The sequence below is a fragment of the Chiloscyllium plagiosum genome, chromosome 34, assembly GCF_004010195.1.
Source record: "Chiloscyllium plagiosum isolate BGI_BamShark_2017 chromosome 34, ASM401019v2, whole genome shotgun sequence".
Classification (NCBI taxonomy): Eukaryota; Metazoa; Chordata; class Chondrichthyes; order Orectolobiformes; family Hemiscylliidae; genus Chiloscyllium; species Chiloscyllium plagiosum.
In genome coordinates, this window is record NC_057743.1 from 16233901 (window position 1) to 16250424 (window position 16524).

The window sequence follows — 16524 nt, forward strand, 5'->3', positions numbered from 1 at the left end:
CAAATCTCATCTCAACCACAAACCCCACACCCACTACAAGCCCCATTGCCATCTCAAACCCTGCCCTCCCACAAACCCCAACACCACCACAAAGCCCACACTCACCACAAATCCCACCGCCACCTCAAACTTCACCCCCACCACTGCTACAGTCCATGTTTCACTAAAACTCTCATTTAAATTGCTTCTGGATTCAATGACTCCAATGGTTTGCTGGCTGGTCCCCGATCTTTCTCCCTTGGTGAAATACAAGTTGATCTGAAATTCCTGTGTCCATATCCTATCCTGCAAAAGTGTCATACTTTCCGATTCTCATAACCTCACTGACCTGTGCTAATCTTCCAATGACTTAAATTCATGATAAATGTTAAAACACTGATTCTCAAACATTTTTTGGCCACAGTCTCCCTAGGAGCTCTTCTCAGGTTCCAGGACCTCCCTTTCAAACAGGGATCCAACATGAACAGATAGACAACAAATCATTTATTATTGAACACCAAGAAAACTTGAATACTGGAAGAACTTTTAAAAAGACTGCATGAAATTAAACATCTATCAGGCCAAATGCATTCCTTGAGCTTGGTGCATTTCTGCAAGTTTCATGATATCGGGCTCCAAATGAGGTTCGGCTTGGGTATTTCATTGGTTCAGTTACCAGGGCCTCCATAAACCCTTGGGGCTCCCCTTCTCACAGTTTTCAGTCTGTGGCCCCCTTCAAATGTGCCAGGGCCCCTAAGGGGGCCATATGGCCCCATTGAGAATGGCTGCTCTATGCTTCAGTCCTATCTATTGCTGTAAATGCTACCGTGCTATAATCCTCTTCAAACTCAATTCCTCTGACCCTGGCAATGCTTTTGTATCACCCTTCATTTCATTCAACTTTCTGTAGTTGTGTCTTAAGCTGCTCAGTTGCTCTGGTCTGTTAAGTTCCCCATATAAGATGACATGTATCACTGCCCCTCACTCTCTTTAAGATCCTTCTTTTAAAAGTACCTTCTCTCAACCTTGCATTTGGTTTTGCATCCATGTAATTCTTCATGCCTCTGTGAAGCACCTCAGGATATTTTTCTGCATTGGAGACACAATGATAACAGAAGTTGTCACTGATTTAATGCGGCTATAGTTATGTCAGCTGTATTGCTTAAGTAAAGAAATTACAAAATAGGGCAACAAACACTGGCATTGAATCTGAAAGCTATGTAGCATCGTGCTAGTAACCACAGGGTATATTTATTGTCATCTGTGAATCGTAACTAAAAGGTAATTGTGAACAAGCATATACTGGAATGGTTCAGGGAGCTACATCATAAGGTCACTACAGCTGAGAGACCTTCATTTTACATTCAGAAAGGTCCTGTAGCATCAAAGTATTTCTTAAAAAATCCAAGACTCTAGCTTTCAATATTTTATCTTGAAGCTTACCAGCCACGATAATTACTCTTATGTAACACTTTTTTCTCAATTTCTTTCCAAAATGACCTTTTGTTAATTTCAATCTGCATTCTCTAATTCTACTATTTTTAATTAATGTGCGTCAGGGACAATCTTTTCCATTTCCTTGATAATTGTTTTAAGGTCACCTTTTTTTATGTGTCCATTTCAAGCTAAAAAATCCAGCTCTCTCCTATTTGCCCTGATACCTCAGAGATCTGAAACTGAGAATTAGCCTAATGTTCTTTCTGGAAATTTCTCCAGCACTTATTGGTTGGAATGAACCTCCAGGCCTTTCAGCACAATTGAGTCAACACTGGCATTTGTGTAATGCAAATGTCCTCCCACTCTTTCATCAACCATTTCAGTGTATTCCTGATGAAGGGCTTTTGCCCGAAATGTCGATTTTCCTGCTCCTCGGTTGCTGCCTGACCTGCTGTGCTTTTCCAGCACCACACTCTCAACTCAGATCTGCAGCATCTACAGTCCTCACTTTTTTCCTTATCAGTTTATCCTTCTATTCCATTTTATGTTTATCAAGTTTCTCCTTTTAAATGGATCTACAGCATTCCAAATTGCCCCGCATTCTTACCATTGTTTTGCTAAGTGATTTTTTTTTCCTGAATTCTCTATTTGACCTCTGGTTTTCAATCTTTCCAATTAGATTAAAACATATTCTCAACACAAACCCTATCATCAGGAGTACTCCTAGATGCAAATATACCTCCAGCCTACGTCCAGATCCAAGAACTGAGTGCCCTTTTACTTTTTCTGTCAAAACACACCCACTCCCACTTACCTCTATTAAAATTAATTTGCTAATTAAATGTTCTTCCTGCAAGTTTATTAGTGCCCTTTTGTATTTTGCTGCATTTTTCTTTTTGGTGACATGCACAAGTTTTCTCTTCCAATCCAGAATCCAGTTGACCAAGTAGATGATCTCTGAGGAATGCAAAGTTGCTTTAGTTTGTCAGGATGCGCAGCAACCCCTGACTTCCTGCTCTCTGTTTCCTGTCCTGTAGCTGGGTTGCTATTCATTCAGTTACTTGTCTCCAGACTCCACATGCTCCATACGGTCATGAATCGACTGTGTATTACCTCAGCAATGTTCTTTTGAAACTCTGAGTAGATTGCTTCCCTGATGTATTTCTTTCTTGACAATGAAACTGGATGCAATTGTGCAAGAACAACATGACTAGATCATCATGTACACTTTGTTCCTTTCTTTCTCTGCCTTCCTTCGTTCAATTTGGGTATGTAATTCAAAATTGCATTGGTGAGTTGGTTGTGGTATTGTATTGTTTGTTCATGATTAGCACCAATTTTCAGATTTATCCCTATCTACTTCAACAGCATTAATGGGATAGGCACACTGTGTATTTTCCTGATCCTTGAATTTTACTCTTGCCTGCATCAAATTCCACCTGCTACAGTTTAAACCTTTTGTTTCTGCGCTGCCATTACAGCTTTCACATCTTTGCCCGATGTAGGAGCTGCCTCTTAATCTTTCAGATTTCCAAATTGTGTTAAAAGTTGCCATTCCGTTGTCACTGCCTCCCAGCAGTAGCATAACTTCCATGTCTTACACGTAGGCTGGGCAGTAAACAAAAGGCAGGTCTAAATAAGCATTGTCTGTCTTGCCTTCTTTGACAACCTAGGTCAAGGGGCAGTTAAGCAATATTATGACCAAATTTACTTGCATTTTCCCATTTTACATTAGCATGATATTAATATTGTGTGCTCGCAAAGATAAGGTATTTGTTCCTACTACGGTTAATAGGTGATGGGTGTTAACTGGTTGCCTTGAGCTCAACTGAAAAACAGACTCCTTCTGCAATCACTGGGGGCACTGCAGTGACTGCAGTGCGTCATCTTCCCCCTAACATGGTATTTAATTGGTTAGATAATGTTCCTTGAAATATTGATTGTGTTACAGTGTCTCTTTAAGGGGCTGTCACTTGTTAATAGGATTAATTTGATTTCATTGAATTTGGTTTTCAAAAATATCATATCAAGGGACTCTTCTATGATGTGATGGGTAACGCAGGGACTAAAGTGTTAGTCTCCTCAAACCCAACTTTTGTAAGTTTCCTTTGAGCATTTATATTTGTTACAGTGCCCCTTTAAAAGGCTGTCAAAGGGCTGTCTAATGCCAATTAGCTAATTAATTATGTCTAATTACTCAAAGGATATTAAAAAGGGATGGGTGTGTTCGTACCTGATGACCTTGGAGAGGGAGCATGTGGTGTCTATTAATATTCTCAATGCCTTTAGAGAGAGGCACCAAAAAGGGGTGACGTGTTTTATCTTCCCTTCTGAATCCATTTTGTTTTATCCACTAACCCCACCCACCCCCTCCTCATCTTCAATGGTCTGTATTGCTTTTAATGGGCTAGTCAGTTGGGAAACATGGCTGATTTACCAGTGGTGGTTAATAGGTGGAAAAAAAAAGCACGGGTGACTTGGTGATGGGGAAAAATGTTCAGTTATGTGTAAGAGCATTTCTGGATGTTGAAGAAAAGCAAATAAGGGATGAGGTCACCTGACCTAACTCTCAGCAATTTTTCCATGGTTATTTCCATCCCTGAGTCTCCTTGGATGCAGAGCATGCAGTGAACATTAATACATTCAGACCTTCTGCACCCCCCCCCCACTCCCTGTGGACACCATAGGAGCTGGACCTTGCCTCAGTATCTCCAAAGAGGACATTTTAATTTTATTTTCTATGTTTTTTTATGGATTCCATTATTGTTACAGTTTTTCTTTATGTAAAACCGTTCATTTGAGACCCCAGAAAAGCAGCAGAGGACCAAGAGGTCTTGTAGGACAGTGGTAGTATCACTATTTCTGGGCCAGGTGCTCTGGGTTCAAGTCCCACCAGTCCTGCAAGTGTGTCATGACCTGTTGGAAACAGGTTAATTTAAGGCCATGGGAAGAAGCAGGCCATTCAGCCCATCAAGTCCACGCTGCCATTCAATGTGATTATGGCTGATCTGATACTCCTCAGCTTCACTCTCCTGCCTTATCCCTATTAAAAAAGAAGAAAGTTGGGGCTTTGTGTTTGGATTTAATTCCAAGCAAATAAACTTGTCAGGTCAAAGCTTGGTGAAAGTGGGTACTGCAGATGCTGGCAATTAGACACTAGATTAGAGTGGTGCTGGAAAAGCGCAGCAGGTCAGGCAGTAACCGAGGAGCAGGAAAATCAACGTTTCGTACAAAAGCCCTTCATCAGGATGCTGCTCACCTGCTGTGCTTTTCCAGCACCGCTCTAATCTTGAGGTAAAAGCTTGATTCACGATTGGTTGGTTCAAGCTTGGTTCCTAATTCATGACCTGACTATGATTCAGTGAACAGTTGATGTAAATAAAATAAGTACTTGCATTTGAATAATGCCTATTTTGATCTCTGTGTGTCCCAAAGGGTTTAATAGGCAGCGAATATTTTCAATGTGTAGTCATTGTCGTAAAATATGGAACACAACAATTTACACATAGATCCCATAAAGAGTGATGTAATGATGACCAGATCATCAGTATTTATATGTTAAGGGATACAACTGACCAGCACTGAAGGAAAGTCCATCTATTCTTCTTTGAAATAGTAAAGCTAAACCTTTTATATCCATTCATGCTAGCAAATAGGGCCTCAAGTTACTGCCTTATTGAAACTTGCCCATTGAACTAATATGCAAAGCCATCACCTAATGGAGCAATTTCCCCTACTGCTCATTCTGCCAGAGACTCTATAACAAGGCCCTGTTATTAATTACCTTTTGAAAACCAAGTTTGAATTCAAGCTTAACAATAGAAAGGAACTTAGAAGTTTTATGAAAAGGTCAGATCTGCAAAAATGAGAAAGGCCAGATTCTAGTCTTAGAGAACATGTGCTAACACTGTTCCCCATTTGTCACAATCTGGAAGATTAGAAATGAATGAAGATAGAACACACATCTTGCTCAGAAATACAGATGAGAGTTGTTCTGCTATTAACTGGTCCAGCATTGTTCACGTTTCCTTCCCTTTTAATCTCTCCTTTCTTCTCCTAAATTGTGAACGTATGTTGGAATGTGACACTGTGAGGATTAGTAACCTTTGGCGTTTGGTCAAGTGGCTGCTCTTTGTGTATGAGCCTTGACATTGTGTATCAACAAACCACTTTATCTTGTTGGGTCTCCTTCCCCAGTTTCTAACTTCCAAAAGGGTAAGCAGATAGTGATAGGAATTGGGAGTCATTGTGTGCTTTACACCTCAGAGTTGTACAGGTAATAGTTTAATGTGTGGCAGAAGTTTATTCAGTGTTTTCAAATGTTTGCTGTTTCATGCTACTAAGCAGATCACTCCCAGCTTAGTTTTCTGGTTTTGAATTCACAACCAGGCTTCACAACTCAAGCACAGTGAGCATCAGTTGTAGACAGACTCACATCATCAAATGCAAATCCATTGAACATTAGGCTGGTTTTATATTTAAGGGAATGCATCAATTCCACATGGACCCTTGCGAGGATTTTAACAACTTTGCAAATGGCCACTTGTGAGTGATTGAATTTTCGGGGCTAAAACAGGGAACACATTGACAGTGGAGACTGTGCAAATAGGGGGAGTTGGGGGCTCTCCACTGTGTGGGAGTAGAGGATGAACAACCTATGGCAGCAGCCACTGAGAGAAGGGCACAGTGCGTACATGTGAAAATCAAAATATAGGACACAGGCCACCCCTGCAGCAGACAAAGCGGACACAGGACAACCATCTTTAAATACAGACTGTCCTGTAAAATCTAGGATCTCCTTGTGGGAGGAGTGGTGCATGGATAGTGGTAAGATACATAAACATCTGAAGCAGAATGCCCAGTAAGCCTGTATTTAGAGAAAGTTTATGATTGTATCAATGACGAAAGAAATTTTGCATTTGTTGGTGCAAAACAAAGATACATCCAGCAGATTACATAGTTCGAATCACTTGGAGAATCTATGTCGGACCACATTATAGATAGTTGTGCTAATGATCAGCTCAGTAGCTGAGTATCATATCCAGGGGAAGTGATGGTCTGTTGGTATGGTCACTGGGTTGTTGATCCAGAGACCCAGGTAGTGGTCTAGGGACCTGGGTTCAAACCCCACCGTGGAAAATGATGGACTTTGCATTTAATGACCCAAACAAAATTGGAGTTAAGAATCTAATGATGACCATGAATGTGTTGTTAATTATCAGGAAAAGAACCCACCCATCTGTGGGTGTCATCTTACCTGGTCTGCCCTAAATGTGACTCCAGACTGGACCAATGTGGTTGCGTTTCTGGGCAGTTAGGAATGGACAATAAATGCTGGCCTAGCCAGGGACGCCCTCGTCCTGTGAATGACTAAAAAAATCCCCAGTGTGAAATGGAGCCGTATCGATCAGGTGTTCCTAGGTCCAATATGAAATCTATGTTCAAAAAGCCAATTGCAACCAGGATGCTAGAGGTGTTAAAACTGGCTGAGGAGCAGGTCAGGGTCCATGCTGCCCAAGACTCTTTCACTATTCAGAAACCTAACAGTGCCGACCACCCTTCAATCTTCAGGCACTACCAATACAAGGTTTGAGGCACTGGAGAAAATACCAAAAACATTGATTTGGGCAATAACCAAACTGAGAGGTAACAATTGATTAGGCTGCAACAGCTACAGTTTTTTTTCTCTCAAGCCCAGAGAAACCGGAGAGATCACTTAATGAAGATGTTTAACGTTTTGATGTTGTTCGACCAATGGGATGTGGAGAAAATGTTCCCACTTGCAGGATACCAAAACCAGTGGCAAGCAATGGGGAGCGACGGTGACAAATGTACGGTTCCCATTAATAAATTAACTGAGAATGTGAAACTTCTCATCATAACAAATACATTAGTTGAGAAAAAAGGCATATTCGCATTTCAGTGGGAATCTAGGTAAATACATGAGAGCATAAAGGAGATGTTGATGGGGTTGAGATGTAATAGAATGGAAGGGAACCTGTTGTGGAGCATGACTGATAGCATAGAGTAGATGGGTCAAATGGCGTATTTTTGTAATGTATTTTCAGTTTTTCATGTTCTCAGTGTTGATGGTACACCGCATTGTGCTCTTTGCCCTTCAGCTGCATAGCCCCATTAAATAAAATCTAGCCTAACAACACGATGGATCTAAATTTAAAGAACACAGATATTAATGAGCAGACTCATAACAGTTTGACTTTTTTATGAATAGCCCTCAAGCAGAAATCTGGAATTCAAAGATGAAATGACCACATCACACAGAATCAAGAGATTTTTTAATGATTTGAAGTAACGTTGTCCTTTTGTTTTGTTGGGATTGCAGGATATTTGACAGTGAATATTGAACCGATCTCCCCAGTGGTGGCAGGTGATGCTGTCACTTTGAAATGCAACTTCAAAACAGATGGGAGGCTGCGGGAAATTGTGTGGTACAAGGTAAGCCATTGTCAGTAGCCTGGCATCAGGACCCGCTGTTGTTAAATGCACATGTAGATAGGCAAGACTTAATAGTGGGCAGTTACGTGACGCCATTTAAGGACCGCATGTGTCGGTCTTCCACCTTTACATTTAATGTTGGAAAATCTCTGCATGGTTGTCTGGCTAACTGGCTCACAACATAGAACCATGTACTCAGTAATAGATTCCTGCCTCCTGCTTTAGGGTGTACCCAACACTACATGTGTGTGTGGGCTCTGTTGAGACATGGTGAGCTTCCCAAACATTTATCATTTATTCCACAGAATGTGGCCCATGGGAACAAACTGAACGTTCGCATTAAGCTGCTGTTCAAAGATTGTAGAGATATTCTGATTACTGTGCAGAACTGACAAATAAAGGATCTAAGAGGGTGTTGTCAGTATTTGTGGTGATACACAGACACAGATATTATCAGGCTCATGCGATTAGAATGACTTCCTTTTATCAAATCCATCACTTGGTAAGGAGGTGATTGGCAAGCATTCATTTCTTTAGCTTGTTTGACAACAATTCATCAAGTAGCCTGACATCCAGGTCTGCTGTGTCAAATGACACAGATGGTGTTAGGAACAAGGAATAGATATAAATAAATGTAATTTTTAATGTGACTTGGGGTTGGACTGAGGTGGACAAAACTAAAAATCACACAACACCAGGTTATAGACCAACAGGTTCATTTGGAAGCACGAGCTTTCGGAGCACTGCTCATTCCTCAGGTGGTTGTCATAAGTTGGTGTTGTGTGATGTTTAATGTGGTAGAAGTCTTATTCAAGAATCAATGTTAAGTGGGAAAAGGGAGCAAGATTTGAAAGTGGGGAGGGAAATCATGAGATGGGATATTTGGCCCTTAATGGGAGAAGGTAGATGTAAGCTGAAAGAATAGTTACAGAAGGAGATCATTCAGCCCATTGTGAATGTAACAGTTCTCTGTAAGCACTGCTCAGTTAGTCCCACTCAACTGTCTTTTCCCGTACTAATAACAATAATTTTGTTGAGTAGTAACGCACAGAAATAAATCATTTGACGCAATTTGTTTTGTTCTCCTTTGCTCTCTCCACCCCTCTTCAATTTGATGCACTTCACTAAATACCTATTGCTAGCCATCAGACATTACAGAAATGCACAAGTGCTTTGCTCAAACTCTTCAGGAAGAAGATCACTAAGAGCAAAAAATTTCTTCCTCGACTCCTTCAGAAAGTTTTCTCTCACCCATGGAAGAAAAAGGTTTCCCTGACCGCAGTCCCTGTCATTTGGAACTGTGTTCAGAAACTTGAAAAGGCTGGAGTTCAAACTCTGAAAGGGAATTGATTTCTGATACCTTATAGATGTCCAGATATTCAGTCAATTCTATGGATATGAGATACAATGATCTTAACTAAAGTGGTTATATAGAGAGGAGTTAATTAATTAGGCTCGAGTTTTAGTGGATTTGGACACACTTTCCCTAAGTTTTAGTTTCTCATACATCAAAGTTGTTCCCTTATTGTCTCTTGAAGCATCCTTAGCATTTTAGAGTCATATATTCATAGAGATGTACAGCATGGAAACAATACAATTTGGTCCAACTCGCTCATGCTGACCAGATATCCCAACCTAATTTAGTCCCATTTGCCAGCACTTGGCCCATATCCCTCTAAACCCTTCCTAATCATATACCCATCCAGATGCGTTTTAAATGTTGTAATTGTAACAGCCTCTACCACTTCCTCTAGCAGCTCATTCCATTCATGCACCAGCCTCTGCGTGAAAAAGTTGCCAATTAGGTCTCTTTTATATCTTTTCCCTCTCACCATAAACTTATGCCCTCTAGTTCTGGACTCCCCCACCCCAGGGAAAACACCATGTCTATTTATCCTATCCATGCCCTTCATGATCACATAAACCTCTGTAAGATCACTCCTCAGCCTCCGACACTCCAGGGACAACAGCTCCAGCCTGTTCAGGCTCTCCCTATAGCTCAAACCCATCAACCCTGGAACATCCTTGTAAATCTTTTCTGAACCCTGTCAAGTTTCACAACATCCTTCTGATCCTTTGCTTCTGATATCTTAAATCTAGAATTGACTAAATTTGGAGACACCCAGGAAAATCAGAAAGCAGCGAGTGGTGTGACACAGACCTTGCTGAGGAATGTGCTGCGAGGTTCCACATTTTGAAGTTTTTGTAGTTGAAGATTGTCCATCTTGGTTTCAAAAGGAAGTGGTCAGCAAAATAATATAGTTGTTGTGGAAAACCAGACTGAGAAAGGCAGTGAAAAATAGCATTGCTCGTTTGAGCTGAAGACTCCAGATCAGTTTATAATTAGTTATTTTTAATTGGGGTCATGAGGAAGGTAATGCAATTTGCAGTATGGGTTGATGCGATTAGTTTCATAACCAATTCACTGCCGTTACTAGGAATTTCTACCACTTATCTAACATGTGCAGAACTGCAATTATCATGTAACGTCTTGAAAAAGTAATTGATGCACAGATTATCAGGCACTGCAGGAAAGGAAATGTCTCCTGAGTTTATCAGTTTGCAAAGGAATGGAACTGAGAGTTGTTGAGTCACAGGAGATTGATTTGTGGAACCTTTGTGTTTTCCTCATTGTATCTCGTTGTGGGTGAATTGGTAAGTTGGCAATTGCAGTACTGACCATCACACTCCCCATGAGAAGGGGGAGATGGGCTTTCTCCTTGAACAGTTGCAAATTTTAGCATCCAGGAGCTCTCATATTGTTGCTGCTTGATCCTGTCCACTGTTCCCAGGGATTTCTCACTCAAAGGCAAGCAGGGAATTCTCTTGTAATTAACTATATGGGGTAGGGTGGGTGGGAGTGCGGAGGTGGGGCGAGCGTGGGGGGGCGCCATGGCCGCATGATATTATTGCTGGACTGTTCATCCAGAGATCCAGATGATGTCCTGGGGACCTGGGTTGAAATCCCACCATGGCAGATGGTGGAATTTGAATTCACTAAAAATCTGCAATTAAGAATCTAAAGGTGACCATGAATCCATTGTTGGAAAAAACCCATCTGGTTTAATAACATCCTGTGGGAAGGAAACTACAATCCTTACTTGGTCTGTGACTCCAGACCCATAGCGATGTGTGGTTGACTCTTTAACTGCCCCCTGGGCAATTAGCCAACAATGACCTCATCCCATGAATGAATAAAGAGAAAATAAATCAAAGAATAGCTGCTGAGCGTGTGTATAAGGAGCCATGCCATTATGATCACTTTAGACTGTGCTTGATCAAGCTTCTGCACATAGTTAGAGGTAAGAAATGTTAACAGTTTGCACTAGCCATGTGTTCAGCTCTCCAATGTCTCAAGAGCATGAGACTCTTAATCTCGGGGTCGTGGGTTCGAGCCCCACGTTGGGCGTATGCTTCTTTGTGGGCGGCACGGTGGCACAGTAGTTAGCACTGTTGCCTCACAGCGCCAGAGACCCGGGTTCAATTGGACTTGTTGGGCCGAAGGGCCTGTTTCCACACTGTAAGTAATCTAATCTAATCTAAACCTCTTTGAAACTCTGAATGATGGTCAACATTCTTACCTCAATTAACATTGTCAAAAGATGTTCTTTTGTTGTGCAGTTCATTGCTCCCTCCAGATTTGGACCTTAAATACCGTATACCAATCTTTACAGATGCTGAATATGGGCTCACAGGCAGTTTTACTCTCTGCCTTTCGAGACCAATTGCTTCCCATAACAAACCTGTGAGATCACCTCTAGGGATGGCAAGGGAGACCATCACTTACCGTCTATCCATTGGCAATCAGGACATGTGGCGCATGAAAGCGAAACAGCAGTGATGTATTTGTGTTGTTGCGTCCTGTGCACCTTCATCCAACAGCAAGGAATGTCCTCAAACAAGATTGTTGTGTTTCAAGTGCAACCTGTCAGCAGCTGTTCCTGCAAGGATGCAGGGCATGACTAAATATGCCCTGCAGCATGAAGACCGGCAGATCCACAACTACTTGTAGTGTGTTTGGGATATCGGCCAACAGTGGTGTTGAATCTGTGAAATGCTCTGGTCTCATTTGTAACTGTAAAGTTCACTCAGCAAGGTACAAGGAGAACAGCAGTGGAAGGCAGAATGGTCAGAAAGGGTGATCCTCAAGTGCCAGAGAACTGAGTGCTGAAGGAATTTTTAAAGACTTGAAAGGAAGGAAATGAGAGATGACTTTTGGGACGTGGGTGATGGCAAAGTTAATCCTGAACCCTATTTTAAGTTAGATCACAGCTGTAGCCTCTGAGGGACATGGTATGAGCTGGTAAAAGGTATTTTTAAGTCTGGTGCCAAGAGGTATTTCTTTAAAGAAGTTATAAATATAAGATGTAGCCCCTGGGCTGTATAGTGAAGGAAAACATCACCGGACTCATGCAAGAAGCAAATGGTGGGAGAAATTGCACATTTCCACGGAAGGGAACATTCAATGGACTAACTTACTTTTGGCTTTTGAACATAACATAATTAGGACAAGAGGAGTATTGTCTGAAATGGCCAAACAAGTCGTATTGAGAGTCTTATAAGAGGAATGAAGCTGGACAGACCACCTAACACCAACCAAAGCACCAGAAATGGCAATGGCAAACATAGCCTTATTGACTTTGCAAAGTCTTTCATGCAAACACTGAGCACTGAACCAAAACTGGGAGACCTATTCCACAGATTAATCAAACATCTATGTCGGAACGTCAGGAGAGGGGTGGGATAAGAAATGCTTGTCGTGCATCAGTATTTACTGTGGAGACGGACTTAGAAGCTAGGGAACTTGGGAAATATTGGTATCATAAAAAGAGCTCATATTGCAGAGTCGGTGGTGCTGGAGTCCTAAAGCACACAAAGGTAGATAAATCCCCTGGACCTGATCAGGTGTTCCTCAGAGCTTTGTGGGAAGCGAGGGAAGAGATTGCTGGGCCCCTTATTGAGATACCTGTATCGTCAATAGCCACAGGTGAGGTGCCAGAAAACTGGAGGGTGGTTAATGTGGTGGCATTATTTATGAAAGGCTGTAAGGCAAAGCCAGGTAACTATATATAGGTGAGCTTGATATAAGTGGTGAGTAATTTGTTGGAGGGGATTCTGAGGGACAGGATTTACATGCATTTGGAAAGGCAAGGACTGATTGGGACAGTCAACATGGTTTTTTGCATGGAAAATTATTCAGTTTTTTGAAGAGGTGGCAAAGAAAATCGAAGAAGGCAAAGTGGTAGATGTCTATATGGACTTCAGCAAAGCATCCAACAAGATTCCATATAGTAGACTGGTTCGTAAAATTAGATCACATGGGGTCAAGGGGCAGTTAGCCAATTGGATATAAAATTTCCTTGAAGATAGAAGAGGGTGGTGATGGAGGGTTGTTTTCAGACTGGAGGCCTGTGATTAGTGGTGTGCCACAAGTGCTGGGTCTATTGCTTTTCATCATTTACACAAATAATGATTTGGATGTGAACATAGGAGGTATAGTTAGTAAGTTGCAGATGACACCAAAATTGGTGATGTAGTGGATAGTAAAGAAGATTATCTCCGAGTACAAGGGAACTTTGATCAGATGGGCCAATAGGCCAAGGAGTGGCAGATGGAGTTGAGTATAAAAAATGAGGTGCTGCATTTTGGTCAGACAAACTGGGGTAGGACTTATACATTTAATGGTAAGGTCCTGGGGTGTGTTGCCGAACAAAGAGACCTTGGGGTGCAGGTGCATAGCTCCTTGAAAGTGGGGTCACAGATAGACAGGATAGTGAAAAATTTGGTATGCTTGCCTTCATTGGTTAGAGCATTGAGTATAGAAGTTAGGATCTCGTGTTGTGCCTGTACAGGACATTGGATAGGCTGCTTTTGGAATAAATGGTGACAACTCTGGAGTCTCTTCTACAATCATAGAATTCCTACATGTGGAAACCAGCCATTCAGCCCAACAAGTCCACATTGACCCTCCAAAGAATAACTCACCCAGATCCATTCCCCTACCCCATTATCTTATATTTACCCCTGACTAATGCACCTAACCTACACATCCTGAACACTATGAGCAATTTAGCATGGCCAATGCACCTAAGTTGCACATCTTTTGGATTGTGAGCGGAAACCAGAGCACCCAGAGGAAACCCAGCAGACACAGGGAGAATGTGCAAACTCCATGCCAACCGTCGTCCGAGGCTGGAATCGAACCTGGGTCCGCTGAATCTGTGAGGCAGCAGTGTTAACCACTAAGTGACCGTGCCCCTCATTTCTATAGGAAGAATGTTGTTATATCTGAGAGGGAGCAGAAAAGACTTAGAAAGATGTTACTGGGATTGAAGGGTTTGAGCTATAGGGAGAGGCTGAAAAGGCTGGGGCTATTTTTCAGAGACTAAGGGATGACGTTATAGAGGTTTATAAAATCATGAGGGGCATGGATAGGGTGATTATCTAGTTTTTTTTCCGAGGGTCGGGAATCCAAACTAGAGAACATGGGTTTGAGGTGAGAAGGGAAAGAATTACAAAGTATCTGAGGAATAACACAGGGTGATGCATGTATAGAATGAGCTGCCAAATGGTAGAGACTGGTACAATTGCGACATTTAAAAGGAACCTGGATAAGTGTATGAATGGGAAGGGCTCAGAGGAATATAGGCCAAATGCTGGCAAATGGGACTAAGTTAGAATGGGATGTCTGGTTAGTGCAGATGAGTTGGACCAAAGGATCTGCTTCTGTGCTGTATGACTCTCCAATGCTATGAATAGTTTGTTATACTCCTACTCGAAGAATCATGCTTATAGACAATGTTCCAAGCACCATTCCTGCTTATGTCCTGTTCCACTGATGTTACAGAATTATCAGAGGTGACAGCACAATGGTGTACAATCAGTATGGAGCTGCCCTGGAAGTCCCTAGTATTGACTCTGGGACCCAATGAGTCTCGTGGCATCAGGCCAAATGTTGGCAAGAAAACATATTGTTGAATTATTGCACAGATCACAGAAAGACTTTTAAGACAGCTAGATGATACCACAACATCAGATGATTGAGTATAAAACCTTACCCTCTGTACAGTTAGCCAGTTTACCAAGCAGACAATCAGGTAGATTGATAGCCAATCTGTTAGTCAGTTAGGCAAAAGTGAGGACTGCAGATGCTGGAGATCAGAGTCTAGATTAGAGTGGTGCTGGGAAAACACAGCAGGTCAGGCAGCATCCGAGGAGCAGGAAAATCGAAGTTTTGGGAAAAAGCCCTTCATCAGGAATGAAGACCGGGAGCCTCCGGGGTGGAGAGATAAATGGGAGGGGGGTGGAGCTGGGGAGAAGGTAGCAAAGAGTGCATTGGGTGGATGAAAGTGGGGATGAAGGTGATAGGTCAGAGAGGAGGGGAGCGGATAGGAGGGAAGGATGGTTGGCAGGTAGGACAGATCATGGGGACGGTGCTGAGCTGGAAGGTGGGGTGGGGGGAGGAATGAGGAAACTAGTGAAGTCCACATTGATGCCCTGGGGTTGAAGTGTTCCGAGATGGAAGATGAGGTGTTCTTCCTCCAGGCATCGGGTGGTGAGGAAGCAGTAATGGAGGACGCCCAGGATCTGCATGTCCTCGGCAGAATGGGAGGGGAGTTGAAATGTTGGGCCACAGGGCGGTGGGGTTGATTGGTGCAGGTGTCCCGGAGATGTTCCCTAAAGCGCTCTGCAAGAAGGCGTCCAGTCTCCCCAATGTAGAGGAGACCGCATCGGGTGCAACAGATACAATACATGACAATGGTGGATGTGCAGGTGAAACTTTGGATGTGGAAGGCTCCTTTGGGGCCTTGGATGGAGGTGAGGGAGGAGGTGTGGGCACAGGTTTTGCAATTCCTGCAGGGGCAGGGAAAGGCACCACGAGGGGAGGGTGAGCTGTTTGGGGGCGTGGACCTGACCAGGTAGTCACAGAGGGAACGGTCTTTGTGGAAAGCGGAAAGGAGTGGGGAGGGAAATATATCTCTGGTGGTGGGGTCCGTTTGGAGGTGGCGGAAATGTTGGCGGATGATGTGGTTAATGCGAAGGGTGGAAGGTGAGACCGGGCAGGTTCTGTCCTTGTTACGGTTGGAGGGGTGGGATTTGAGGGCGAAGGTGCAGGATGTAGATGAGATGCGTTGGAGATCATCTTCAACCACATGGGAAGGGAAATTATGGACTTTAAAGAAGGAGGCCATTAGGTGTGTTCTGTGGTGGATCTGGTCCTCCTGGGAGCAGATATGGCAGAGGTGAAGGAATTGGGAATACGGGATGGCATTTTTGCAGGGGGTAGGGTGGGAAGAGGTGTAATCCAGGTAGTTGTGGAAGTCATAGTAATGTACAGCATGGAAACAGACCCTTCAGTCCAACCCGTCCATGCCGACCAGATATCCCAACCCAATCTAGTCCCACCTACCAGCACCCGGCCCATATACCTCCAAACCCTTCCTATTCATATACCCATCCAAATGCCTCTTAAATGTTGCAATTGTACCAGCCTCCACCACGTCATCTGGCAGCTCATTCCATACACGTACTACCCTCTGCGTGAAAAGGTCGCCCCTTAGGTCTCTTTTATATCTTTCCCCTCTCACCCTAAACCTATGCCCTCTAGTTCTGGACTCCCCGACCCCAGGGAAAAGACTTTCTCTATTTATC

At 42.9% G+C, this 16524-nt stretch overlaps 1 protein-coding gene across 1 annotated transcript in view; it reads left to right on the forward strand.

The window, feature by feature from the left end:
• The window catches only part of igsf21a (immunoglobin superfamily, member 21a), a 384953-nt gene that overhangs the window by 22312 nt on the left and 346117 nt on the right, over positions 1-16524 (forward strand). Inside the window, exon 2 of the mRNA XM_043675638.1 lies at positions 7760-7872. Within this exon, the coding sequence (XP_043531573.1) occupies positions 7760-7872 (113 nt within the window). The remainder of the gene's footprint in view (positions 1-7759; positions 7873-16524) is intronic.